Here is a 26,965-nt window from a genome sequence, read left to right on the forward strand (position 1 = left end):
GGGCCCAGGCGGAGCGGCAGAGTGTCCTGCCAGGCGCGCTCGGACCTGCGCGGGACCAAATCCAGCAGAAATGGAGCTTGTGGCCCGGAGTCTCAGCGCTGTGGGCCGGGACAGCGTCCCTTCCCGCACTCCCCGAAATCCCTCCGGCTCTGTGTCGGGCCAGCGCACTCGGGGGCAGGTTCCCCTTGAAACGCCATCGCTGTCGCTGCTTCAGCCACCCCAGTCTAGACAGACAGCGGTCGGCGGCCAGGCCTTTCTCTGCACATCCTGCTCTGTCTCACTCGAGGAACAATTTATTGGTCTAAAGTTGTTTGAGTCCTCCTCTTTGATCTCCTAGACCTCTTCTTGTTTGTTTCATAACTTTCTTAGGTTTTTATTTCCTGCCAGAAATGGACGCTATTGGATTATTTGGTTTTATTTTTTCCTTCCCTTCCTGACTTAGCCCCTCTATTCCACAACCAAGGCAGCTACCATTTTGTTCCACCATAAAGGGTCTCCCGGATATTGCCCCCCATCGTCCCCGTACCTCCAGGGGACACCACCCTGGCCCCACCTGCCCTGGGGCGCGGGCGACAGCCCCCGCCTCCTCATCCAGGCCCTGGGCCGTCCGTCCACTAGGCTCGAGCCGGGGCTCCGTGGCATCCAGCTCTGAACCTTCCTGCAGCCTTTTGTGCTCCGAGGACCCCCTGAGAGGATGCGGTGAACAGGGGCGGCCGGGACCCTCTCAAAGTGATGGGAAATGCTTTGTACACGAAGAACCAAACTCTATAATTTAGGGGAGAATTTCCGGGGCAATTCCATTGTGAGGTCGGGTTTATGGTGTGCAATCGAGCTGAGCAGTAAAAGGCGTACTGACCTGGCCACCGGGCTCCCAGCTCGGCGTGGGCAGTTTATGAGGCGTTCAGGGGAAGGCCCCCCCCCCTCCAGGGAGCAGGGAGCGGCAGGGGCTTTGGCTGCTCCAGCCCCGTTCAGGGTTTGGAGGGTTGGGAAGGTAAGCTCCAGGAGCCGGGGGCCCTGGTGGGAGGGAGTGAGACTACTATGCACTCAGCTCCATTCTCGGTCAGCTGGTCTTTGGAAAGGACAAGCGGCCAGAGCCGGTGGACCTCTGGGGAGGGGTCTCCCTATTTATCTTTGGGGTCTCCAGAACAAATGGAGACCCATAGTGGGCTGCAGTTCCCAGGCATCCGGGCACCTCTCTCTCCCCTGCAAACTGGCTCCAAAGCATGTATTGCTTCCAGGTGCTCAGGCCAATGGGGAGCTGTAGAGGCCCAGGAGCGGCCGCAGGGAAGGCCACCAGAAACCTCAGGGCACACGCGGTGCCTGCAAAGGTGCGGGGCCTGAGGGTCCTCCACGCTGGGGGAGACTTGATTCCCCTTCAGCCAGGGAGAAGCCAGGGGTGCTCGGCCGGCCAGAAGCCAGCCGGTCAGGTGCTCAGGAGTGGAAGCGCAGAGCCGAGGGGCCAGCAGAGGCCAGGAGGAGGAGGAGGGCAATCTCAGTTACTCAATCTGTTGGCAAATGAATCTCATTAATAGATAAATATTTCACTGCCTCCTTTAGGGCAGATAAACAGTGCGCCCCTGATTAAGGAAAGGAAGCCGGGAGACCTTGACTTTATTCGAACCACATGGTTCCAGTTGGCGGGGGCGGTCTTGCTGCCGCTGGAATCGACGCTGTGCCGGTCCCATCTGGATCAGAGTCTAGGTCGGCCCATCGCCCTCTGGACCTGGGCGGTAGGAGACACCAGCACAGAGTCGGTTTACCCAGAGCAGAGACTTGTCCACGGGGTTACTGTGGGGCGCGCGGGGGGCGCGGGGTGTAGAGACCCTCCCTGGGCTGGGTCAGTGGGCAAAAGAGGGGCAGAGAGGACTCGCGAGCTCGGTCCAGGGTTCGGGAATAGACAGGACCGGCTTGCGCTCTGCCGGCCCCCCTCGGCCCCTGCAGGCCCGGCGTCTAGGCTGGCGGCGGGCTGAGCGCTCCCGCGGAGCCGGGTGTCTGTGACCCGCAGGACGCGCCAGGCCCGCCCGGCGCGGGCAGATTCGTTGGCCACATATTTGAGCCTTTTCCCCTTCCATTCTAGGCTGCCGCGGGCCCCGCGGAGCAAGACCACCTGTGAGGGCTGCTGAGATTGGCGGAGGCGGTCATGTGGGCGGTCACGTGCTGCGGCGAGCTCCGTCCAAAAGAAAATGGGGTTTGGTGTAAATCTGGGGGTGTAATGTTATCATATATCACGCTACCTCGTAAAACCGACACTGAAAGCTGCCGGACAACAAATCACAGGTCAAAATTATGAGTTCTTCGTATTATGTGAACGCGCTTTTTAGCAAATATACGGCGGGGGCTTCTCTGTTCCAAAATGCCGAGCCTACTTCTTGCTCCTTTGCGCCCAACTCGCAGAGAAGCGGCTACGGGGCGGGCGCGGGCGCCTTCGCTTCGACCGTGCCGGGCTTGTACAATGTCAACAGCCCCCTGTACCAGAGTCCCTTCGCGTCGGGCTACGGCCTGGGCGCCGACGCCTACAGCAACCTGCCTTGCGCCTCCTACGACCAAAACATCCCCGGGCTCTGCAGTGACCTCGCCAAAGGCGCCTGCGACAAGGCGGACGACGGCGCACTGCACGGTCCGGCCGAGGCCAATTTCCGCATCTACCCCTGGATGCGGTCTTCAGGTAGGCGCAGCCTCCCGGCGGGCCGGCGGGGCGGGCGGACGGGGCGCGGGGAGCGCGGCGCTGGGGGCGAGGCGGCCGAGCGCCGGCGGCCCCGTGACTCCTGGCGGCGCTGCCTTTCTGGTTTTAATTAGAGTCGAGGCGCCATAGCGTAGAGAGCCCATAGCATTGTATGTAAATGAGGCTCATAAAACTTTTTATGGCCCAATTAATGGGTTCAATCCTCGTAAATTTATTTTCCATTTGCCTTGGAATTTTAACATTAAGTTTGTTTGTTCGCTATTCTCTCTCTCCCTCTCCCTCCCTTTCTGCTCTCTCCCTCCCTTCTCCTGCTCCTTTCAGCCTGGGCTTTTCTTTCTCCAAAGCAGAGGGAGTCTCACCCTTCAGGGCCCCTCACACGCCCCTGTGCCAGGGGCCATTTAAAGGCTGGGGTGAGGGCGGGAGCGGGGACGGAGGGTCGGAGTGCCCGAGGAAGGTCCGGGGATGGGGGCGCAGGCGGCTGGGAGGAAGGGGGCTGCTGGCGTGCGGGCCACCGAGGGTCGCCCACTTCTGAGCCAGGCGGGGAAGCGGCTCGTCTTTGAATGGCAAAAGCGCAGAGACTCCCACTTGCCCACACTCTATATTTACAATTTCCCTTTGTCAGGAGGAAGCAGAACATTGTGGAAGCCTAGCCGGCTGGAAAGGGCGGTTGTAAAGTTGGGATTTTGCGCCTCCCCTCTTCAGGGAACTGCCTGCGTGTCTGGCACCGCAGTTCGAGTCTTCCTCTGTCACTCCCACTCCTCCCCCCCAGCTCATTTCAGGGGGCCTGGGGTCGAGGGCGACGCGCCCCGGGTCAGGGCCGGGCTGGGAGAAAGGTAGGAGCCCTGGGAAGGCGGCCTGGCTAACGCACTGTCCTGTCTGCGTCCCTGTCGCCTTGTCTGCCGGTGTCTCCATGTGTCCACATGTCTGCTTGCAGGGCCTGACAGGAAGCGGGGCCGCCAGACCTACACGCGCTACCAGACCCTGGAGCTGGAGAAGGAGTTTCACTTCAACCGCTACCTGACCCGGCGCCGCCGCATCGAGATCGCCCATGCGCTCTGCCTCACCGAGCGCCAGATCAAGATCTGGTTCCAGAACCGCCGCATGAAGTGGAAGAAAGAACACAAGGAGGAAGGTCCCACCGCTGCCGCCCCCGAGGGCCCTGTGCCCACCCCCGCAGCGGCTGCGGCCGCCGCTGACAAGGCTGAGGACGAGGAGGACGATGAAGAAGACGACGAGGAGGAGGAGGAATGAGGGGTCGAGCCCGGCCTTGGCTGCACCAGACAGTCGGGAAAGCGTCTTTAGAGACTCACCGATTTTATTTACAAAAGTGGAAAAATAAAAAGAAAATGTTAAAATAAAAAAAAAAAAACAGTCCCCAACCTGCACCCCATTTATCCGCTCCAGCTCCCAACTTTTCTGGACAGCAGCTGCCTAGACCGGGTCCCCTTGGGGATTCCCTCTGCCTCTGAGGACCCCCACAGACACCCCCCTTGTCCCAAAGCCGGCTGGCCCTGCGCTGGCACGGCTAAAATACTACCTAGCACAGGCCTCGGAGAGAGGCACCCCCAAACTACCTATGGGCCCAGCCCAGCAGGCCTCCACTCCCAGGAAGCCCAGAGTGTCCCAACACTGGCAGACACCCAGCACCTCTCCCTCACCGTCAAGGACCTGACTCTCAGTACTACCTACTTGTCCCAAACTACCTATTTTGTGCTCGCTGGCTGGCCTGCTACCTAGTGCTGGCCCCTCCCAGGCCAGGCCCCTGCTTGCAGCTGGCAGCCTTTTGGGTCCCTGAGGCTGCGCCGAGAAGGTGCTGGGGTCAGATGACCAGGGCATTGGCTTCTATTTAAATTGAAAAATAATATATTTATTCCAAAGCATTCTCTAAGTGCTGCAACCTAGACTCCCTCTTCTCTGGCCTGGGTAATCCAAGTTCAGGCCCATTCCCCCCCCCCCATTTCTGGAGGGGAGCATTCCCAAGCTGGCTGCAGATGTCTGAGTTTCTGCTTAGTAGGACTGCAGGGATGCTCCCAGACTCCCTGCTCCCTCCCCGCCCTTGTGTCCTGCTCCCCAGCCGTGTGGCATATGTACACCCTGACTTTTCCTACAATAGCAAATATTGTATATTTGAACAAGAATTTCTTTTTGTCATTTATATAGTCTTGGAGCTCATTTGTAAGGCCATGTCTCGACTCGGGGAGAATGTGTTAATGGGGTGATCTTTTGTAGCATGGTGTGTTGTCTTGAGCTAACTCTGTAGCAGGTGGGGAGAGCCACCCACTCCCCAGCGCCCTTCATCCCCCGTGTTGTCCTGCGTCCCCCTCGCATTCCTCTCAGCTCCAGCCTGGGGTTTCAGGAACAGGAAGGTATGCTTCCCATCTTGTCCAGCTAGCTGTGTTTTATGTAACAGAAAATAAAAATGCTTGGTGACAAAGAAATGTAGACTGCTTTATTTGGGGGGGAGGGGGCCGGGGAAAGGGGTGACCATGGCTGGAGAACAAACCCTGGCTGTGTGTGTGTGTGTGTGTGTGTGTGTGTGTGTGTGTGTCTAAACAGGCTTCAGGGAAGCAAAAGTCGAAGAATAAATAGGGTCCAAGTGTGGGTGTCCATGAGTTGGTGTATATGCACAACCAGTTCCTTTTTGTGTGGATTTCTATGTGCGAATCTGTCTAGGTATGTGTGTATCTCTTTTTGAGTATGCATTTCTGTGAACGCCAATGTGTATTTTTTCTTAAGTCCATAATTGTATGTATGTCTGTGTCCATCCATACTTGAGTGATCTTGTTTCTGTGTGGGAATAATTGAATGTATTTCTGTGCCCATACTTGAGGGTATACGTTTCTGTTTGTAATTGTATATGCTCATTTCTCTGGGTGGGGACTTTTGTCTGGTTTGTTTATGCATACCCAAACATCTTCCTGATACCCTAAAAACGAAAATTTCAGTGGTTACATTATATTTTATAAACCTCCCTAAAACCCTCCACAAATTCCAAGAGTGAATGCAAAATCTGCTTTTTCCTCTAAGGCTGTGGGGAGGGTTTGCAGAGGGGTATCACCCTGTGACTGATCCCAAATTTTCCACGAGCCCTGAACCTGGTGCCAGGCTAGGAGGTGGGATTCAGGGCCTATGACGCAGCCCCCCCCCCCCACCCCCAGCCGGCATTCGGGCTAAGCGAGGGCGCCCTAGGGCCCAGGGCTGCAGCTGAGGGCTCAGAGAAGAGTCAGGAGCCGCAGACCCCTGGGGCAAGCCTGGGCGGGGAAGGCTGAGGGGCTGAGGAAGGGGCAAGGGGTGGTGGGGACAGTTCAGAACAGAGGCAGCCGGGCGGGCGAGGACCTCCACTCCCGTCTCCTGCCTGGGCTGGGCCCGTTTCTTATTGCTCTTTTAATAAAACCCGGCCCAACTGGGTCTGTAAAAGCGGCGGCCCCAAGTCGGGGCGGCCTCCGTGGTAAGATGGCGCCGGTGTAAGAGCTGCCTCCTCTTAGAGATGGGGAAAGGGTCATAAATCCGTTGTTGTTTATGAAAATTTACAACTTTGCAATACAACTTTATGAGTTGTTCGGCCCTTCCATTGGCCGCTGTCGGTCATGTGGATGGGAACCGTGAACATGAACTTTTTTATAATTTCCCTTGCGAGAATAGAGCCGCATTCTTTTGCTCCGCTCCGTCCTGCCTGCTTCGGAGCTCTGCCTTCCAGCCCGGCTCAGCTGCGCTTTGTCCGGCGATGGCGAGCGAGATGAGGCCCCGGCCCGGCCCTGCCCGGCCGCTCCCGCTGGAGGTGGGGCACGCTGGCTTCCCGGCGCCGCGGCGGCCGCTCTGCAACTCGCAACCTGGCTAATTTCCTGCGTCCTCTGGCACCAGGAAGGAGGACAATTCGTCTCCCCGGGCTGCCCCAGCGACAGCTGTCAGAGGGGCAGGAGCTTCTGGGAGCCGCCATCTGAAGGTGAGACATGTGGGGAGACAGGAGCAAAGGTGGTGAGATGGCAGCCGGCGCCGGCGGGTGGGCGAGGGCACCCAGGGTGGCTTTGGAGAGCGGCATACTCCCGGTCACCCACACTCACCCGTTCACATTTGCCCCCTCATTTCACGACACGGCAGCCCCAACACACACACACACACACACACACGCACACGCACACACACACGCACACGCGCGCTCACACACACACACACACACACACACACACACGCACACAGTCCCTTTCTCCTCGCCCTGGTTCACAGTGGCCGGGAATGCCCGCCTCCCTTCCGGTGGCACGGCGCCCTGGCACGGGAGCGGGCGCTCCGAGGCCCCTCTCCCCTTCCCCAGCGCCCTGGCCCAGCCCCAAAGGAAGTGGCCTGCACTCCGCGTTCCCCCCGCTAGCCTCTCTGGTTTGGATTTTTCCTCCCTTTTCCATTCATGACCCAGTTGGTTCGATTGATGTCCCCCAACGACTGGGGACAGTTCCCGACCTGGGGAGGTGGGGAGAGATGGGGGCAGAGTGAATTTATCGACAGGCGTTTTATAGCATCAACACCGCACCTTCTATTCCCTGGGTATTGGTTTCTGGAAAGAGAGGTGTACTGGGGCAGGTTGGGGTGAGGGGAGACAAAAACTTACTAATTCAGCCCGAGTCCTCTGCTGATTGCCTGCTGCCCTCCACGCAGGTTCCCGACGAGAGAGGTGTCGGAGGCGCGGGGAGAGGGGAGAGGTGCGCGGGTGGAACTCTGTGATGGAGGAAAGGATGGGGTTAATTGGCTGGGTGCTGCTTGGCGGGAAGTTTCGGTGCTGAGCCTGGAGTGGTGTTATTGCGAGGGGCAGGGGCGGCAGCAAAGGTCGAAAGGAGGACGCAAACCGAGTCTAAGCGACAGGGGGACCCTCACCCCTCCACGTCGGCGCAGCGGGCGGGCGACCTCGCGCCCACCTTCCGCGAGTGGGGAGAGGGCTGTGGAGCCGCCCGCGCGGAGGCGCGGAGAGGGCCACGGGGTTAGCCTTTCGTCGCGCGGGGGCACCGGTCGCGGTTTGGTCTGGGTGCCTCTCGGCCGGATTTGCCCCGGGAGCTTCCTGGGACAGTGACCAGAAACCACCCTGAGGTTCTCGGGCTCGAGTTCTTTTTGGTTTTTGGTTGAGGTTGTTGTTGTTTTTCCACCTAAGACGCTACATTAGAATGCAGCAGATAAGGAAGAAGAGGTGGGGGAGGCTCGGCCGCCCGCGGGCGCCGGGAGTGCGCTCCCGGCAGATAAAGCGGGGTATTTGCATTGCAGGGCCGCGGGCGGCCTGGCTGCGGCTGCCGCGGGCCCATTATTTATTGCGACCGAGCCCGGGCGGCTCGTTGCTGCCACGCTGTGGCCGTCGCCGGGACCGCCGCCAGCCGCAGCCCCGCGTCGTGACGCCTGGTGCTACTGCTGCTCTGGCCCCTTGGAGATTCCCAAGCAGGCCGAAGAGAGGGGGAAGAGGGAGGACCTGGGGGGCGGTCTCCCAGGGCCTGACTGGCGGGGCACCTCCTCCGCCCGGCCACCTGACAGGAGCCGGACGCCCGACTAGACTCGGTCCCCTCCCCCCCAGCACCATGGAGACTGGTTGCACAGGCCGCCTGGCACGTCATGGCTGCTTCTGTCCAAACTGCGCGTCCCAAGGCGCTCTGGGAGCGCACGCTGGTTCGGGGAGCGCGGCGCTCTGGGATTCTGAAATCGCAGAGACCACGGGTAGTCCCGAGGCCTGCAGGCCTGGCTGGTCCCGAGGAGGAAGGACTATGGCAAAGAAGGCGGCCTTTGGCTCCAGGCAAGAGCCCGTGACAGGCACAGGCACAGGCCCAGGCCGCACCTGTGTGCTGGGGGCTCTGACCTGAGCTAGGGAACCGGGCAGAGGAGGCGGCCTTCACGGTCCCTCCACACCGGCGGGCCGCCCTGCAGGCTGGCAGAGGTCGAAGAGCTCAGTGGGCAGCCCAGGGAAAGGGCGGAGTGTTGGGCCCTGCTCGCCGTCCCGTCCCCCTTGAGAAGCAGCTGAAAGGTAAGTGGACATTCTGTGTGGCTTTGACCGAGAAGAGAAAGAGCCCTGGTGGAGCCATTCTCACCATCCAAGGAAAGGCTCCCTCCACCGCCTGGGTCTCCTGTGCTGGCCCGAGTCTCTCTCTCTCTATATATATATAGATATATAATTCCTCCGCTGGTTGGAGAAATAAATTTGGGTGGCTGCCAACATGATATGTACCAGCCTTGGCTAACATGTACAGATTTCAGTTCAATATATTTTTCCGTCTTAGTGCCTATAGAAGCTAGAAATATAATTTTTTGGCTCTTAGCTGAGAAATCAAATTCTCTTGTTGGCTTGGGACCATGATTAGATTGGGAATTCAGGTCAAACCATAACAAATAATAATAACAGTAATAAACTGCCACCAGCTCCAACACTGTGTGGGACCTGGAGGAGTAAAGCAGAAATTATAAATGTAATCATTTATCAACATCTCTAAACGGGGTGGGGTTTTTTTGTCTTACATAAGAACTTGCTTGAAATCACAGTCAATTGATGGTCTTGTTTTAAGAAACAAGAACTCAAACAAGATTTTTTTGAAACATAGTTTGAAAAAAATATTTTTCTTTAAAAATTTTGATACATGGGTTTTATTTTCATCTATTAGAGTCTTTCTCTGAAGAAAAGCAAAGGGAATGTAAAATTCTATGCTCTCCTGGCAGGCCTTTTTTTTATATATGCAAAGGAGAAACTTTTCCAGCTTGGGTTGATTGGGGCATAACAAGAAGACTTCTGGGTGTAGCCCCCAGAGGTGGGTGACAGCTGCTTTTAAGGGTGCATGCTAGGCTCTGTGCATCTAACTGATCTTAGTCCAATTCTTTCCCTTTGGGGGAAGTGAGGAAAGGGGAGAAAATCGAAAAGCAAGGAAGAGATTAAGAAAATCGTTTCCAGATTCCTAGGGGGCATTGCCACCCCCACAAATTCTGAGCCCCATTCTCTGCATTTTCAGAGTTTTACAGACCTTATAAACAGCCTACAGAAATTCAACCCGATCATATAAATAGTCTTTCTTCAATATCCACAGAATTGAGGATTTTAAAGCTAATTCAAGGGGTTTTACAAGCCTAAAAAATACAGCCGTAAAAATGCCATTGGAAAGATATCATATTTTACAAAATGAGATTGATCCATGCGCTGTAAAAGTCAACTGTCTGAAAGGCACACCTCTCAGGCCAGAGAAAGCAGCCAGGACAGGCTTTTTATGTCTTGTTTGGGAAAGGCCAAACCTGGAACTGCGGTAAAAGCAATTCAGACGATTTCCTGGAGCTGGTGAAACAACTGTCCCCATTCTGGAGCGACTGTCTGGGCCAAGCCCGGGACCAGTCCCAGGAAAGGCAGAAAAGAGAACACAGACCAGGACAGTGCGGGGCGTAGAGCACCCCAGACTCCAAGCACATCAGTTCCCCCGCAGCCTTGGGCCCATGCGAGCTGCCCTCTATGATCGGCTGGGCCAGGGACCCCGGGTCGTCCGCACCTCTGGAATGAGGACAGAGATTTCATATCTGGATCTGTCCCAGTTTGAGCGGTCCAGGTGGCAGAGGGCGATTCCCAGGGCTCTGCGTGAGGCAAGCAGTTCTCGTGGCTGGCTTCTGGGTGACTCAGTCTCAAGGCCACTTTTCTGTAGGTCCCTTTCTTGTGGAAACCAGTGGTTTCTGGCCTCCCGGTTCCTGGGTTCAAAGGCGGAGCGGGGGGGGGGGGGGGCGCAAAGCTTGTGGGGGTGAGTTGAGGCCAAACAGTCGCTGGCCTTCAGAGAGGAGTAGTGGGGACCCAAAGAAGGCGTGTTGTGTGTGCGAGCAGGGGGCTGGCGGGGTGAGAGGCTACCTTTGGCCAAGTCCTGGTCAGCTCCAGGTGAGCGTTCTGCCCTGGGCTGCTGGCAGGCCCCAGGCCCTCAGCAGGAGTAGGGACAGAGAGGAGGAGGGGATGCACTGATTCCTACGGCGCAGGAGTGCGGAGCAGGGAGCTCAGGCCTGGCTTCTCAGAGCCCTTCCACTGTTCCGGAGCTCGCACCCAAGGGTAGGGGCGCGCGGGGGGAGGGGCAGACAGCGCCCAGCCGGGAGGGCAGGCCCGGGGTAGAGCCAGTCTTGTCACCGCCCCTCCCGGCGCGGGGCTGTCAGCTTTCCTGTTGGGAGAGAGAAACCAGCAAAATCCAACAAGGAAAAAGGGGAGGAGGAAAGAGCGGGCCTGGCCGGGCCTGGCCGGGCCTGGCGGGGCCTGGCGGCGGCCTGGGCGCAAGTGACCCTACCCCGGCCTGATCCGCGCGCCCCTGCCCGGGCTGTGCCCGCCACTGGCGGTCGGGGAGGGAGCCGGGCCGGCCGGCTGTGCGCGCCCATTAATCTGCCGGGCGGGCGGCGGGCGGCGGGCGGGCGGGCTGGGGGCTGTTTGTAACTTTGCTGCCTCGGTCGCCGCGGTCCCCGGGGAGCGGGCTCCGGCGCTCGCTCCCATTGGCCGCCGCCGCGTCAGCTGGTGCGATTTGCTGCTGTCGCTTTTGGCGTTCGGCCATCCAGAAACAAACCAGTTCGATGACTACTAATAGTTATAGCCAGATGTACTAATACACAACAAATCACAGTCCTGCAGAGGGGCGCGCAAATGAGTTCCTATTTTGTGAATCCCACTTTCCCCGGGAGCCTGCCCAGCGGCCAGGACTCCTTCTTGGGCCAGCTGCCCCTCTACCCGGCCGGCTATGACGCGCTGAGGCCCTTCCCGGCCTCGTACGGGGCGTCGAGCCTCCCGGACAAGACGTACACCTCACCTTGTTTCTACCAACAGTCCAACTCGGTCCTGGCCTGCAACCGGGCGTCCTACGAGTACGGGGCCTCGTGTTTCTATTCCGATAAGGATCTCAGTGGCGCCTCGCCCTCGGGCAGTGGCAAGCAGAGGGGCCCCGGGGACTACCTGCACTTTTCTCCCGAGCAGCAGTACAAACCCGACAGCAGCAGCGTGCCGGGCAAAGCCCTCCATGACGAAGGCAGCGACCGGAAGTACACGAGCCCCGTGTACCCCTGGATGCAGCGGATGAACTCCTGCGCGGGTAAGGCATTTCCCTGCAAGCACCCTTCCCCCCCAAGAGAGTGCAGGGAGAGGAGGAAGGAGGCAGGGGAAGAAGGAAGGAAGGAAGGAAGGAAGAGACAGAGAAAGTCGGAAGAGGAAATAGAAAGACTGGAGGAAAGAATGAACAAAGTTTTTTTTACTTAAAAAAAAAAGAGATTAAAAAAACAAAACAAAAACCCAGCCCATTCCCAATGGGGCAATCAAGCTGTAGCAGTGAAGGCAGGGCACCAGTGTTCGTGTAAGGCGACACCTTAGGGGAGGGTGCGTGTGTGTGTGGGTCACTGCCAGGCTATGTGAGACCCAAGACAGGGGCAACCTAACGAGAGAGCCAGGCTGGCTGGGAGGGAGCTCCTGCCCACACTGCACCTTGGGAACCCCCTGCTCAGGTTCCCAAGCGGAGAAGGCCTTCTGCACCCATCACTGATGATCCCCTCCACCCCCTAACCCCCTTTCTTCCTGCCCTTCAGAAACTCAGACACATAGACACCCTTATTTGGTCTCTTCCAGGGTCTCCCCAAAGCTTTCGAAGGCCACCTACCCCGTCTCAGTATTTCTTTTCTCTCCTCCCTCCCCCTCCCCCTCCCACGCAACTGTTCACTTACAGCCAACTTCTGCCTACTTCTGAGACCCTGCCTGAATCTGAGACACCCAGCTTGGGGGGGGCCCCACCCGTGGGTCCTTTGGCACCAGAACAGAAGGTCCATCACAGACCTACGTTTCCAGGAACCCCAGATGGCCCACAGCTCCATCTCTTTGCCCTTAGTTTCCACAAACTCCACAGGGAACCCTTGGAGCAGGACAGCGCCTAATGCAGATTTTAAAACAGTGTTTTTTTGCTTTAAAATCCATTTGTTTTCCCAAAGAAGCTCTACATTTCTCAGAAGAGCTGTACAATTTGGGGGAACTTGCAAAGATTTGAAAAAAACTGGCATTTTAATTTCCCAAAAAGCGTTTTGAGTCCTGAGATGGCTGGCTACAGTAACGTCTTCACAAAAATCTGTATGTGGATTCAGAGTGTCTACACTACCCATGGGGTTCCACACCCCACTCCCAGACACACACACACTACACTCCCACAAAACACGACTTCAGTACCCCAAATCAAGAATGCTCGTTATAATCAGTTGCTTGTAATGGTTTTCTTACAGAGTAGATTTTTCAAAAACACTAACTTCCCACCTCAAGTCGTTTTAGGTGGAAAACATTTCGGCTGGTATGAAATTATCTCCCATCGAGCCGGATTTTGGCCCAAGACCTAGTGAGAGAGGCTGGAGTGAAGGCGGGCGGTTTCCAGTCCAGAGGCCCGGGGCTCGGGGTGTGGGTTGCCTGGCTCCGCTGCCCGGATCCTGGCTCATGGGCGCCTGGCCATTTCTGCCTGCAGGTGCTGTGTACGGGAGTCACGGGCGCCGAGGCCGCCAGACCTACACGCGCTACCAGACCCTGGAGCTGGAGAAGGAGTTTCATTTCAACCGCTACCTGACCCGGCGCCGCCGCATCGAGATCGCCAACGCGCTCTGCCTCACCGAGCGCCAGATCAAGATCTGGTTCCAGAACCGCCGCATGAAGTGGAAAAAGGAAAATAAACTCATCAATTCCACACAGCCCAGCGGGGAGGAAGCGGAGGCAAAGGCGGGCGAGTAGGCGCTTGGGCAGGAACCAGGCCAGCGCCGCAGCCCTCTCGGCTGTGCCCCCTGGTCTTCGTCTGCTCCCCAACTTTTCTCCCTGCCTGCTACCTTCCGGGGGGCTTTCGCAGCTTCAGGGGAGCCCGGAGCTTTGCAAACGCCTGAGCATTTATTTCTTACAAAAAAAAAAAACAAACATATATATAATCAAACACAGCCAGTTCCAGCAGCAGAGCGGGGCGCACTGCACACGCAGTCCCGTTGTCCAAGGCTGCCCAGGTCCACTCCGGATCCCAGGGCGCGCCCCAAATTCGTCCCGGGCTCTTGTGCTAGCGCCTCTGCGCGCCCCTGAGCTCGGGACGCGGGGTCGCTGGAGAGGAAAGAACCCCGGGACCGAGCCCCTTGTGGTGTCTGGGCGTTTTGGCCTCGGTCCCTCTCCACCAAGTCCCGGAGGGCACCACCAAATCGACTCCGGCCACTGCGAAGAGGGGGCCTAGAGCTCGGGGCCCCAGCACCGTGGTGGCCTTCCAGGCAGCCCCCAGGCAGGAGGAGCTCGAGGAACAAAGGGGACCCCGAGAGAGCCTGGTCTCTCGGCCAAGCGCGCAACCGTCCGTGGAAGAGAAGCGGCCTCAGCTGAGCCCAGTCAGCCTGGGCGCGGGTGGAACTTTACAGCTCGGGAGCGACTGGGCTCCCGAAGGCTCCGGGCTCCGGATTCCGGCTCCCCGCCTCCGCCAGTGCTGGCGCGGCCCCCACAGCAGCTTTCAGGCCCGAAGGAGGCGGCCCAGGGCCCAGGGAGCGGCGAGAGTCATGGTTTCTAGACCTGCCAGGGGCGCCTGCCACGCCGGGCCTCCAGCGGGGAAACCCTTGCATGCCTTTCGGCTATATTTGTTATTTACCTTCGTCTCTCAGATCCCAAGAAAATAACTACGGAGATACTAGGCACTGCCACAAAATGCTTCCATTAACGCCCTCAATTTACTCCTGGAGGTCTAAGCAAGACCCTAATAACTCGGCCCACGGATTCCCCAGCACCCAAGCAGTTTCAGTGGCTGCAGGAAGCCTGGGCCCACTAGCTGGGTTCACCGAGAACCCTCCGACTTGGGGCCCTGCTGGCTTCAGGGAAAGGACCCAGTGGTGAAGATTCTCCAGGCTGGATACTTAAAGCAAACCAAATAGCAAATTAATGACACGAAAACCATATTTACACGAAAGAAAAAAATCGAATCTGGTTATAAAAGTGTATGGAATTTGACCTCGCCTCGGAGAAACACTACACAAAAGCTATCTTTAATAGACGCCTGTCATTTAAGAGCGGCAGGGACACTGTCCCTCATGCGCTCGCAAAAACAGAGCCGTAATTGTAGCTGCTGCTGCGGGCAGGATTTATTTCTCCAATTGGCTAAATGTCCTCCCCCCTTCCCCGAAGGTGATATCTGTATTTTCAAATTTCAGAGCTGCCGGCAGGACGGGCAGAACCGACCCCAACCTCGACACAAAAAATAAGAGGGGCTGCACAGCGGGGAAATAAAGTTGTTGTAAATAAAATCCAAGCCACCATCTCCCCCCAGTCCTCTGCTTCCTCGCCGGGCACGCGATCGGCAGCTGACGGCCTCACAATTGGTACATCCTAATGGAACTGCGAGGGAAATGCAATAATTTTGCCATAATGGGCTGTAACCTCAATTCGACCCCGGCCCTTGCAGCCCCGGGTCGGAAGCGGAGCGATGCGCCATGCCTCCAGCGGGTGGCGCTCGAGTCCGACTGAACGGCGGTGCCGGGCGGCGGGCACGCGCCTGGGGCGCGCGCGCCACCCCTCTCGCCTCCACCCAACTCCCCCATTAGTGCACGAGTTTACCTCTAGAGGTCATCAGGCAGGATTTACGACTGGACAACAAAAGCACGTGATTCGAAGTCGTACCCCATATTTGGGTGCCTACGTAGGAGGGAACCAAGTACATGTCCCAGTCATTTCCATAATTCATCATAAATTGTGCAAGGGTGCTATAGACGCACAAACGACCGCGAGCCACAAATCAAGCACACATATCAAAAAACAAATGAGCTCTTATTTTGTAAACTCATTTTGCGGTCGCTATCCAAATGGCCCGGACTACCAGTTGCATAATTATGGAGATCATAGTTCCGTGAGCGAGCAATTCAGGGACTCGGCGAGCATGCACTCCGGCAGGTACGGCTACGGCTACAATGGCATGGATCTCAGCGTCGGCCGCTCGGGCTCCGGCCACTTTGGCTCCGGGGAGCGCGCCCGCAGCTACGCGGCCGGCGCCAGCGCGGCGCCCGCCGAGCCCAGGTACAGCCAGCCGGCCACGTCCACGCACTCGCCTCCGCCAGACCCGCTGCCCTGCTCCGCCGTGGCCCCCTCGCCTGGCAGCGACAGCCACCACGGCGGGAAAAACTCCCTGGGCAACTCCAGCGGCGCCTCGGCCAACGCCGGCAGCACCCACATCAGCAGCAGAGAGGGGGTTGGCACGGCGTCCGGAGCCGAGGAGGACGCCCCCGCCAGCAGCGAGCAGGCGAGCGCGCAGAGTGAGCCGAGCCCGGCGCCGCCTGCCCAACCCCAGATCTACCCTTGGATGCGCAAGCTACACATAAGTCATGGTAAAGCCAGCCTTTTTCTAAACCCGTGCGGCCTCGGGGGCGCGGCTCTCGGTCCCCTTCTCTCTTCTACCGCCCTCTCTCCCCGTCTCTCTCCTGGTCTCGCCTCTCCCAGCCCTGTGGAGCCTCTCCCGCCGGTCTCTTCCCTGCCTGTCTCCATCCTCCACTTCTTCGCAGCGTCCTGAGCTCGCAAGTTGGGGTGGGTGGGGGGGAGGAGGGAAGGCCGCTTTTGGACAGACAGGTTTAGACATTAAAAGTAGGAGGAAAGGAGAAGACCCAGCGCCTCGGAACGCGCTCCTGGGTCAGGCCAGCCGAGCAGGGCGCAGAGAGGTAGAGGATGGCAGGAGGGCTGTGAATCGGGCTTGTCAGGACGGATAATTTATGAGGAGAGCTACGCTGGGGAAACAGCGTTACTAATTAGAGTCCCCGAAAAGGGGCTGTGGAGGGGAATAATCCAGGCTAGAGTCGGAGGGATCCTAAAATTTGGGGGGCAGGAGGAAAAGCAGGAAAGAAAAGGGAAGAAAAAGAAAGCAGGAGCCCCAAGCGTGCAGGCTAGAACGGAAGGCGGCTCTCGGGGCTGGAACTTTAAGGGAGGGTGACCCGGAGGCCACTCGGACGCTCAGAAAAGAGCCTGGCTTGGGTGGGTTTCTGAGCAGTGGGCAGCCTGGAGGGGCTGTGCCCCAGCCCTGGGACGCCAGGGGCAGGACCAGAGGGCAGGGGAGGACTGAAGGAAAGCCCGGCGATCCTCCGGGACGCGGTTCCAGCCTCGGATGGGCCGATTGTTTCCAGAGTCCAAATCGTATTGTTTTCACTCTAGAAAGGAAGAGGGAAGGAAATTCCGGGGAGGGGGGGAGGCGGGCACAGAGGGAGGACTTGTTGAGCTTTTCTCCCCTGTTCCTCGCTCAGGACCCTGGCTCGTGCAGCTGGCGGCCTTGGGTGGCCAGGGCTGAGTGGCTAAACCGCTGACTTCTCTGTTGCAGACAACATAGGCGGCCCGGAAGGCAAGAGGGCCCGGACGGCCTACACGCGCTACCAGACCCTGGAGCTGGAGAAGGAGTTCCACTTCAACCGCTACCTGACCCGCCGAAGAAGGATTGAAATAGCACATGCTCTTTGCCTCTCCGAGAGACAAATTAAAATCTGGTTCCAAAACCGGAGGATGAAGTGGAAAAAAGATAATAAGCTGAAAAGCATGAGCATGGCGGCGGCGGGAGGGGCCTTCCGCCCCTGAGTATCTGAGCGTTTAAAGTACTGAGCAGTATTAGCGGATCCCGCATAGTGTCAGTACTAAGGTGACTTTCTGAAACTCCCTTGTGTTCCTTCTGTGAAGAAGCCCTGTTCTCGTTGCCCTAATTCATCTTTTAATCATGAGCCTGTTTATTGCCATTATAGCGCCTGTATAAGTAGATCTGCTTTCTGTTCATCTCTTTGTCCTGAATGGCTTTGTCTTGAAAAAAAAAAAAAAATAGATGTTTTAACTTATTTATATGAAGCAAGCTGTGTTACTTGAAGTAACTATAACAAAAAAAGAAAAGAGAAAAAACACAAAAAAGTCCCCCCTCGACCTCGTTTAGTGCCAATGTTGTGTGTTGCACTCCAGTTGTTTAACTGTGCATGTGAGTGGAAGTGTTCCTGTCTCAATAGCTCCAAGCTGTTAAAGATATTTTTATTCAAACTACCTATATTCCTTGTGTAATTAATGCTGTTGTAGAGGTGACTTGATGAGACACAACTTGTTTGACGTGTAGTGACTAGTGACTCTGTGACGAAAACTGTGACTCCAAGCGGTGTGTCCCTGCGTGCCTTTGTAGGACCCTTTGCACGAACTCTGGAAGTGGCTCTTATAAGCGCAGCTTCAGTGATGTATGTTTTTGTGAACAAAGTTACAAATATTGTCCAAGTCTGGCTGTTTAAGCAAACTGTGATCAGCTTTTTTTTTTTTTTTTTTTTTTTTGTATTTGTTTTTAAGGAAAAAAATACTGACTGGAAACAAAAAAATAAACTTTCTATTGTAAGTTCTCTTGGTCTGGTTTGTGCCAAATAGTGAGCGGCTCTTTCTGCACTTCTGTCTGTCCAGTCCTGGAAGCCGGTGAGTCTGAGGTTACCTGAGCAGCTGCCTATGCAAGGCGACCTCAGATCAGCACCCTGCCTCCGCACCTCCCTCACTCTGGCCTTTCCGAAAGTTCAGGGCAGAAGGTAGAAAAGCTGTAGGGGCCTCCAAAGCCTAAGTCCAGCCTGCCCATTTCGGAGGTAACCAAGTTAACTTGCTGGGTACAGAAAAGAGGAAGAGAGAGAAAGGAGGAAAAAGCCCAGGGCTTTGTTAGCAGCCCAAGGGGCCCACACAGATGCTGCCTCGTTTCCTAAGGCCATCCTGGGCCTCCACTTGAGGCTGCTATGCTAAGTTGTGGCCCCCAAACCCTCTGCCCCTAACCCTCCCAGGCACCCCTTTCCACTCCTCACCCTGAACCCAGTTGGCTTCTTTTGCTACAATTAATTTGCTACAAATGGAAGGTACTTACCCCATCCTAGCTCGATTGGGAAACTCCTCAGAGCAGCTAAAGCGCAACTAGAGATTTGCACATTTACCGACTGCTTACACTCATGCCGTCTTTCCTTTTAAAAGTTATAAAACAGTAAACTTTATAAGCCCCAGTTCCGGCTATATGACATTTGGGTGCCAAATGAATAGGGTTTTGTCTATGAATTAGATCGTAAAATCATCCATAGCACAGACAGATCGGCTCACTGGCTATAAAACGTCACGTGGGGCCATTAAAGTAAGTTTTATGGTTTTGGGGAGTTGACATCCAACATTATATACCACATAACATATAATCTCACTGACGCTGGACTCCATTTGACTCTTTTGCAGGCTACGTGTGCCGCCTGGTCATTCAAATTGTCAATTTTAGGTCCAGAGGTGTCCAAACCACAAGTTCTCAAAACTCTCTGAAAAATGGCTCCCTCCGAGTTAAGGTAAGCTCGCCTCCTGAGCGCTTTCAAGTTTATTTGTACTCGAAAAACTTTCTTCCTGGCTCTTTCTGTCCCTCTTTCTCTATCTCTGGTTCGATAACTCTGAAGTTGCCTCTGACTGCACGAGGGGAGCGCCAGCCCTCCCTCTGGCCCCGGGCAGCGCCAGGAGCCTGCTCCGCGGAGCCGCCCCGGTGGCAGCGCCTGTGGCCGTGCGCACCCCAGGCCTAACTTTAACTGCTGCGCCACCGCGATGTTAATGACTTCCGCTGCGCTCGCCCGCGTGCAAAAAGATGATTTTTGTGTGTGAAGGGGACTCTGCGTGGAGACTTGGCAGGACCCTCCTCCCCCGCTCCGGGCTGGCGGGTCCCGGCTCCTCGGGGGGTGGCGGAGCCCCGGGGTGGGGGCTGGGCGGCCGTGGCGCGCGGGCCGCGGGCGCCGAGGGCCGCGCTGAGCTGGGGAGTTGGAAAGAAAGGCCCGGGCAGGGCCGAGGAGACTCTGGCGGGATTCCTTGTGGGGCTGTGGCAATATGTCTTCGCGGGCCTGGGTCATTTGGCAGCACTGAATCGAGGCGGCCGCCTTCGGGGCCGGGTTGCAGGCGGGCTGGCGAAGGCCGGAGGGTGGCAGGGGGCGGCCAGGCGAGGCGAGGCGAGGCGCGGGCCCACCTCGGGGCTGGGCCCCCGCGTGGCCAGGCCGAGCCCGGGACGCGGGCGCCCGAGGATCCCCACCTGGGGGAAGGGCTCCCCGCCCCCGCCCCCCGCGCCCGGGACCAGGCCCTGAACCTTGCTGGCCTGCCCGTTCTTTTTATTTCGGTGGGACTGTTCTCACCCGCCTGCGAGTCTGCAGCAATAAACTTTATGGCCGGATTTAACTTGAGTCTTTGAATCCCCAGGCTAAATAAAAGGAGTTAAAGCGCTTTCTTTTCTTCCGCCTTGCCTTTCTTCTCCCTCTCTTCTCTCCTTTCCTCTCCTCTTTTGTAGAATTAAAACATCTATGCACAGGACCCTCAAAAGGCAACTTAGGCGTTCCCCTAGATAACACTAAAGATTAGAGAAATTGACTCCCATTCGACATAACAGGGGGAATTCTTCCAAACTGTGCCCTAAAGTTTGGGGGGAAATCGAGGTGTCTTCATGCCCAACTTAAAAGTCCCCCGAGCCATTAGGTTGTTTTCCCTGACACGTCATAAAGGGTAGTTGAGGGAAGAAATTGGTCGTTTGTCAGTAGGAGATTTCCGCCTTTCTTTTGTTTGCTGCTCTTTCCGTTTGATCCCAGGAAATTTACATAATCTATGATTTCCAAAACAGTCTCCAATATTGCACTAACGGGTGAAGTAAGGTGAAATAAATTTTTCCTGGGTACAATCCCAGCTTGGCCTCAGCAAGCCCTCTGGCCCCAAACCCCCCCCCCCCATTCTTCAGTGGCAAAGCAATGACTGGGGACGCTGTGGCCTGTCCTGGGGTATTTCTCTGGATGGGTACCCACAAGGGAGCTAGTGGATTTCCCCCTATCCTATCTGAGGGACCAAGCCAAATTCTCCAACTAAGAAATGAAACAAACATTGGGATCTTCTGTCTGCAAATGTTTTCTCCTTAAAAAAAACTGGGTGGTTTTCTAGAAGTGACCCTTGGTGAAGATATTGACTAAGTTCTTAAAGTGAAAAAATTTGAAGTATAGATTTGGAATTTCAACATATTTTATTGTGCAGAGGCCACGTAGACTCAACATTAGGCCAACAGATGTCCCCAAAGTCAGAGGTCCAAAAGGGAAAACCTGAGAAGTTTTTTCAAAAATCAAAACCATCTTACAAGTCCCACTTCTCTTGAATAGTGAGTAGCAAGGTAGATCCCTGAAAGTCATTTTTTTTTTTTTGTAACTGTTAAAGAAGGCATAGCTGTTTCAGTGCTCAGGAAAACATGTCTTCAAAGTGGTGGAAACCAGAGTAGAAACGCTCTTCGGGTTCTCTTTTATTATTTTAAGTGTAAGAATTCTGGAGTCTTTGCTTGCTCTGAGTTTTGGATTTTTTGTTGGAAAATACTGGGTGAAGTTTTTATTTTAGTTGCTCCTTTGGTGATCTTGCTTGAGTTATTCCTTGGTGACTAAAATTAGTAGCAGAAGAAAGTGTGATAGGGGCTGCTGGCAGATTCACTTGAGCCACTTGCCTGGAGTAAGCCGCCACACTACCTTCGTGGCCACATCCCACTCTGGAGTGTGGGAATGGGTAGAAAGGCTTGTTGGACCCATATCCAGAATCACACAATGTAGGGAAACTTTCCCATGATTTAAGAGAATTAGAGGCTATAAATATTGTCAGCTTGCTTATTTCTGTCTGTTATAATCTTCATAAAACTTTAGAGCTTAAGGAGCAGGCCAACACACATGGAGTTAAATGACTTTTAAAAAATAGAGCATCCACTCAGACCTATGTGAGAGTTACTGGGGAGATTTCTTTCTTTCTTCTTGTATTCATAGGAAGCATAGTAAAGAGGATGGCTGGTTATCTGCTCATTTTGAAGATAAGTTATTTCTTCTCGTGCATTCTTTTGGGTTGTTTTTTTGCAGAGAAACTTAGAAAGAAAATATCTGTCACTGGGGGCTTTATGAAGACATCCAGCCTCAGCTGGTGGCAGAAGTGTCTGTCTGTGTTCCTTGTCTTGTAAAAGGAGAAGGTGTCCGAAATGTGCTGGCCCGTTTGTTTCTACAAGCCAAAGAGACAATATTTCCTGAACTGTAAATATAATAGGAAGCTTCTGGTCACACTCACTTAGGGGTTTGTTAGGGTTTCCATGGTCTAATTTCACAACATTATGCCAAGATTCCTTCTCTTCTGCTCTTTCCCCTCTTCATTGTTGGCTGCTCTGGGAGAGCAAGGCAGAATTTTCTACCAGAAATGGAGTCATGTTCATTTCTTGAGATGTAGAGTATTATATCCAAACAATTAGTGAGGGGAGAGCAAATTACATCCTGAAAGATGGGCTATGGAAGAGGAAAACAGTCTTTTTAGCTTAAAAGATGCCCTTCGAAGCCTCTCCCCTGCTGTAGGTTGGGAGTCCAGCCCAGCTCTGCCCACCATGGAGAGTGCAGAACACTGTGCTTCCATCCCTTTGGCTTCTAGGGCAGAATTTCTTTCAGGTCCATGGCAAAACTATAAACGGGGCTTCCAGACAGGGCTAAGGGGGTCAGCCTAGGCTCCCGCCCACATAGGAGTGGGGTGCCCCAGTCCTGGCCAGTCAGAGCCCCAGAACTGGAAGATCTGCCTAGGTTTTGTTTTGTTTGGTGTTTTCCACAAAGAAAGCTTCCTCCTCTCACTATGTCCCCTCCCCACAAAAACTGCTCTTTTCAATAATAATATTTGTTATGAAGGTTATTGGGTAATTATTGCGATTTTGTGAAGCAGCCCTTGCTAGAGGTGAAGTCTGTCATCACCTAACAAATGACGCCCGCGCAGTTCACTGCCGGGTTAAGTAAATGCAGAGAAGATAAATCTGCACACCCTAGGAACCGCCAGCAGAGCACGCTTTAGTACAAGTTCACAGTCAACTCGCCTGCCTGGGCCACGCTCGCCCAACAATTAGGGCTGCGTCTTTATTTTTAAATAAAGAAAAAAAATGTCTCTAACTTTCATTACTTGCTCTCCCCCATTTTCTTTTTTCTTTCACTATTTGTGAGGCCCCCTAGCTCTCCTCCCAATTTTCTTTGTAAATGTACTGATGAGTGATTTCAAAATAATCTCATTCCTATTTTAAGTGCTGACAAAAAGAGGTAGGAGGCAGATTTGACAGGAAATACGGTCACAAACACAAAAATATCCAATGCACCCTCTTATTCTAAAAGGCAGTGGCAGAAGTAGGGCGTCCCTGAGATCCTGGGAGGGGGGCTTTCCCCTGAAAGAAAAGGCACGGCTTTGTATATCTTTGTGGTTAGTGCGTTGCAACTGCAGGTCAAAAAGTTGAGGGTCAAAAGTTTACGTTGTGCAGCACTCTTAGTCATCTGCCCAGACAGAGTTTGATGTCAATGTTAGAGCTGCGATCTTGACTATCAGCACAAAAGATAAAATGGCTTGGAGTGACGCGTGTATCACGGTATGGACTCCAGGTGAACCCTAGTGGTTGAATGACCTCAATTACGGAGAAAAGGATAGAAAATTCCTCTTTTCAAGAGTAATACATGCTGTATTTCATCTTGAATTATTGCTCCCATTCTGAGGGAATAGCAGCAGGTAAATAGGCTTAGATTACTGAAACACCAACACCTTAGATGTTGGAGAACCAGGAGTCTGTGGGTGTGTCACAAAATAAAAAAAGCTCAAAACTCATCAGTGGACTTTTAAGAAATAACTAGCAAGTGGCCAATGCTCTGTTGTACCTTCAAAGGCAAGAGAACGGGCAGGAAACACCTTTATTTGAAAACAGCAGTTTTGATTTGCCACTTTTTTCTTTTTAGGACCCATAATGATCCCTAAAGTGTGTGAGAACAAGGGCAAACACCGGCACTTCTTGTGAAATGTACTCCAATTTTCAAATGCAGAATGCTTTTTCTGAAACTGCCACTGACCTAATGCAGAGTTCTTAGAGCTAGAAAGGAGAGGAAGAAAATAAAAACCCTCCCCAAGGGGACAGGCTTCCTCCCTCCCTCCACGTTAGAAAATGCTCATTGGCCCCATGAAAATGTTCCTGTTGTTGGAAATTTTTCATTATGTTTATTATTAATCCGACACTAAATGTAAAGAAATTCTACCATCTATAAGTGAATAGCTAAACTGTAGAGAAAATACCATTTGGGCAGGAAGGTAGAATCCACAGATGGCAGGGCATAATGACAGTCGTCTATTCTCCAGAAAATACTCTTTAAAAATACACTTCCAATAAAAGTTAAGGAGAGGAAGAGAGAGCTAAGGAAGAAGGGTGAGAGAGTGGAAAAGAAAGGGAACAGTATGTTAAGGAAGCCGACTGGAACCATGCCTCATATATGAGTTGCGACTGGAGAGCTAAACAATATTTTATTTTTTAAATGCGCCTACATTAACTGTAAGTGTTGGTGCCATTAGAATATATTTTCTGGGGACATGTTTTCCTTTTCTATGTATTGATCTTTAAGTAATTATTGCAGGGAAGCAAAGAAGAGAAAGAGAAAAAAAATGTTTCCCTAGGTTTTTCTTTTTAACTATAGAGATAAGCTAATTCAACTACTCAGATTGTAAGACTCTCTTGCAGGGATGTCTAAGATCATCTCCATATATTTTAGTTGATTGAATTTGCTGGTGCCAGGTACATTCAGTGGTAAATATTTCCCAAACACTGCCATCGTGGAAGTAATCAGATTGCTTCCACCGTTCAATGTGTAAAGTTTTCACTCTGGCCAAGAGCTTGAAGCCAAATGGGGGTGTGCCAGATGAAAACAAGAAAGGGAACAACTGTGGTGACTGCTGTTACAGCAGTGAACACTTTGCCACATCTGGGCTAGCAAAATGAAGAAAACTGAACACCCCCCCCCGCCCCCGCCATTACTCACCAAGACAATTATGTGTCTCTTTGAGAAAAACTTGTTATTATATTATTGGTTTAAAATGCTCCACACCTTAGAAACATGTCAGCTTCAATAATCATAGACACCTCTTAGCTAGTGTTTAAAGTAAAAGGAAACGGTAGCTGCAGAAGTTACTGCTTTTAGAGTGCTTACTTTTTTATTTGGAAAATTTTTATTTTTAGGCCTCTCACACAATCCTGGTGAAAATTCATATATAGTGTGAATATAAATTTCTATCTTTATACCTGGGTCGTGCTCATTACATATAAACTACTGCCAGGAAATTGTACCCCCAAACAATTAATTAATTGTTCGAATGGCTGATAAAGTATTGCTTCTCTAAAATCATATGTTTAGTGTAGGTGGGGGAAAGCCCTCAAATGCCACCATCAGGCATTTTGAAATTCGGCCATTCCTACGTGCGCTCCAGAGATGTGCTTCAGATAGAGAATAGTCAGTCTGGGGACTCTCGTTCTAAAGAACAAAGGACAAATACAGTCAATACATTCCATAACGTTTACATTTCCTTTGCTTTTCCTCCCTTGGTTTTCCCTGAGAAGGAGTGACCTGGGCAAAGACCCTGCTCTCTAAAAGACACTGTATAGACCTTTTAGAAGCGCAAAGTCCAAGGCCGAGGTGAACTTCAGGTCAGCGCGTCTAACAAATATGAAAATGTCGGCTGGTGAAGGGCGCGCCTTGTGATTTAACAAAGACTGTCAATGTGTAAGATTAATAAGAAACAAAATGCACACGGTGTCACTGTTCGGTCACTTTGAATCTTGGGACAGGGTTGTATTCAAGAAGGAAGGCTATTCCAAATATATTCAAAATGATTCAAATCAGATTCAAACTAGGCTGCAAACACTGCCTTCCTCTCGCCCTCCCTCTTTCTTGGACTCCCTTCTTGCTCCTTCTCCATCTGGGATTCAAGGACATGATGAAAAGTTATTTCACTTAATGGGATTTTAAGAAAGCTTTTGTTGGGAATATATGTTATCCCTGCACGTGGAAATGAGCAAATGTGCTTACCAGTTTCCCAAGAAAAGGATAACGCTTTCACCCCGCTTGGGACTGGAGCCAGTTGGTGTGCGAAGATTAGCACACTCCCTCCCTGCTCCATTTCAGAGCATCCCATCTTTTTCTCGGGCGAGATGCTGCTGGTAAAGTTCAGTTTATTTATTAATTGCATTAGTTTCTTTCTGGCTTTACTTTGGTGTATTGGATCTTGTGTAAAGGCAAGAGGATTGTTTTTTTTTTTTAATGTTTTTCAAAAAATTTGACTCAATGGAATAATGCTGTGGCTTGCACAGAGAGATTGGGAAGGATCAGAAAAGGTACTGAGATTGTTTATTACAGCCATAAATCTTGCAGTAAAATGTCAAAATGTCGGTGTGTGAGATAACACTTGGTGGTCCTGGCTCCGTTTGTGTTTATGATACGAACCACAAAGACAAGTTACAGGCCTTGGGGGATTCTGTGTAAGCCCATCTTCCTAAAGTAATAGAACCACATGAAACACAGGCGCAGTTAACTCATTTAGGCTAACCATATACAAAACAGTGCCCATGCCTTGTTAATACTTTAAAGTAAAAACCGGTAGAAGGTTCTGAGGCTAAACAACATGAATTTTGTGTTTTAGTGTCTGTAAATAATATTAAACAAACATGGTTAAGACCCTAGTACTCAAGGCTAATGACATGAGGACGATGGCAAAATTCCTTGTCATGTCTTTTCTCCCCCTGAAGCTATAGAGCCCAGTTTTCTAAATTACATTATGTATATATTATTTAGGCTATATATATTCAGTGTATATGTATGTATTACTTTCCTTACTGTAGACAGATATTGGGTTAGGCAAGCTGTTTCACAGGCCAGATTCTTCCTCAAATCTAGAGAGGATTTCTAAAGATTATACTCAGCGTTGATTTCTGCCTGTGGCTCAGATTTCATTAGAAAAAAATATTCAGGGTGCTCCACATCAATGGACAGCACTCTTCACAGACACACAGCCAATGTGGAAAAACCTCTTTGTACCACTTCAGGGTGATTCTGGTTAAAAAGCTAACATGATCCCTTTTTAAACCTCTTTTCCTAAATTAGTTTAAAGATTAGTCCCATATAATAGGCTTTATGTGGCTAAGCATTAAATGACTATCCATCAAATGGATATTCCAGCATTTAGTAACTCATATGAGTAACCGATATAAATGAAGATAGAATTGACGTTCCTTTTGAAGTGTCTCCAGGCCCAGGCTATAACTTTCCTTGTCTGCCTTCCAGACTCAGTTTTGAGAAAGCTGTTTATACTGCTCTCTGAAAAAAAATCAAATAAGGTGCACTAGCTGAAAAAATCCTTGCTTTGCATGCCAATATGAAAGTATTTTTAGAATGGTGACTATTCTAGTTTGAACTGCTTTAATCTAGGCTGAAAAGTAGAGAATCTAGGTGTGTCTGTTGTTCAGAAAGGGAAAGGGAAAGTACACA

The 26,965-nt window shown here is 52.8% G+C and overlaps 4 protein-coding genes across 6 annotated transcripts in view; all 4 read left to right on the plus strand.

Annotated features, from left to right (window-relative positions):
- The first annotated feature begins 1,664 nt into the window (after positions 1-1,664).
- On the plus strand, positions 1,665-5,108 carry HOXA7 (homeobox A7). Of its 2 annotated transcripts, XM_066353970.1 has the most exons (3): positions 1,665-1,730; positions 2,078-2,665; positions 3,618-5,108. In XM_066353970.1, exons 2-3 carry the CDS (start codon positions 2,287-2,289, stop codon positions 3,932-3,934), a joined length of 696 nt encoding a protein of 231 aa, XP_066210067.1. In that variant the 5' UTR covers positions 1,665-1,730; positions 2,078-2,286; the 3' UTR covers positions 3,935-5,108. The 2 variants fall into 2 exon arrangements, with proteins under 2 accessions (XP_066210067.1, XP_066210066.1); XM_066353969.1 differs by lacking the exon at positions 1,665-1,730 and having other exon boundaries at positions 1,800-2,665.
- Positions 5,109-6,501: 1,393 nt separating this feature from the next.
- Positions 6,502-26,965, plus strand: part of HOXA3 (homeobox A3) — a 44,228-nt gene continuing 23,764 nt past the window's right edge. For both annotated transcript variants that reach the window (XM_066354022.1, XM_066354024.1), the window contains exons 1-2: positions 6,502-6,626; positions 18,858-18,961. The gene's annotated coding sequence lies outside the window, so the exon portion shown is untranslated. The remainder of the gene's footprint in view (positions 6,627-18,857; positions 18,962-26,965) is intronic.
- On the plus strand, positions 11,274-13,388 carry HOXA6 (homeobox A6). The gene is made up of 2 exons (XM_066354029.1): positions 11,274-11,727; positions 13,129-13,388. The coding sequence occupies exons 1-2, from the start codon at positions 11,286-11,288 to the stop codon at positions 13,386-13,388; spliced, it is 702 nt and encodes a 233-aa protein (XP_066210126.1). The 5' UTR covers positions 11,274-11,285.
- On the plus strand, positions 15,084-17,955 carry HOXA5 (homeobox A5). The gene is made up of 2 exons (XM_066354028.1): positions 15,084-15,988; positions 16,966-17,955. Exons 1-2 carry the CDS (start codon positions 15,094-15,096, stop codon positions 17,214-17,216), a joined length of 1,146 nt encoding a protein of 381 aa, XP_066210125.1. The 5' UTR covers positions 15,084-15,093; the 3' UTR covers positions 17,217-17,955.

This window comes from Saccopteryx leptura, chromosome 12, assembly GCF_036850995.1.
Source record: "Saccopteryx leptura isolate mSacLep1 chromosome 12, mSacLep1_pri_phased_curated, whole genome shotgun sequence".
NCBI classification, from domain to species: Eukaryota; Metazoa; Chordata; class Mammalia; order Chiroptera; family Emballonuridae; genus Saccopteryx; species Saccopteryx leptura.

What these genes read in the sequence shown, in the direction of transcription:
- HOXA6 (XM_066354029.1), top strand. Translation starts at nt 11,286, where the DNA reads ATGAGTTCCTATTTTGTGAATCCCACTTTCCCCGGGAGCCTGCCCAGC. An exon ending in GCGGATGAACTCCTGCGCGG is followed by an intron (nt 11,728 to 13,128) that starts GTAAGGCATTTC and finishes TTCTGCCTGCAG; the next exon opens with GTGCTGTGTACGGGAGTCAC.
- HOXA5 (XM_066354028.1), top strand. Translation starts at nt 15,094, where the DNA reads ATGCGCCATGCCTCCAGCGGGTGGCGCTCGAGTCCGACTGAACGGCGG. An exon ending in CAAGCTACACATAAGTCATG is followed by an intron (nt 15,989 to 16,965) that starts GTAAAGCCAGCC and finishes TCTCTGTTGCAG; the next exon opens with ACAACATAGGCGGCCCGGAA.
- HOXA7 (XM_066353970.1), top strand. Translation starts at nt 2,287, where the DNA reads ATGAGTTCTTCGTATTATGTGAACGCGCTTTTTAGCAAATATACGGCG. An exon ending in CCCCTGGATGCGGTCTTCAG is followed by an intron (nt 2,666 to 3,617) that starts GTAGGCGCAGCC and finishes GTCTGCTTGCAG; the next exon opens with GGCCTGACAGGAAGCGGGGC.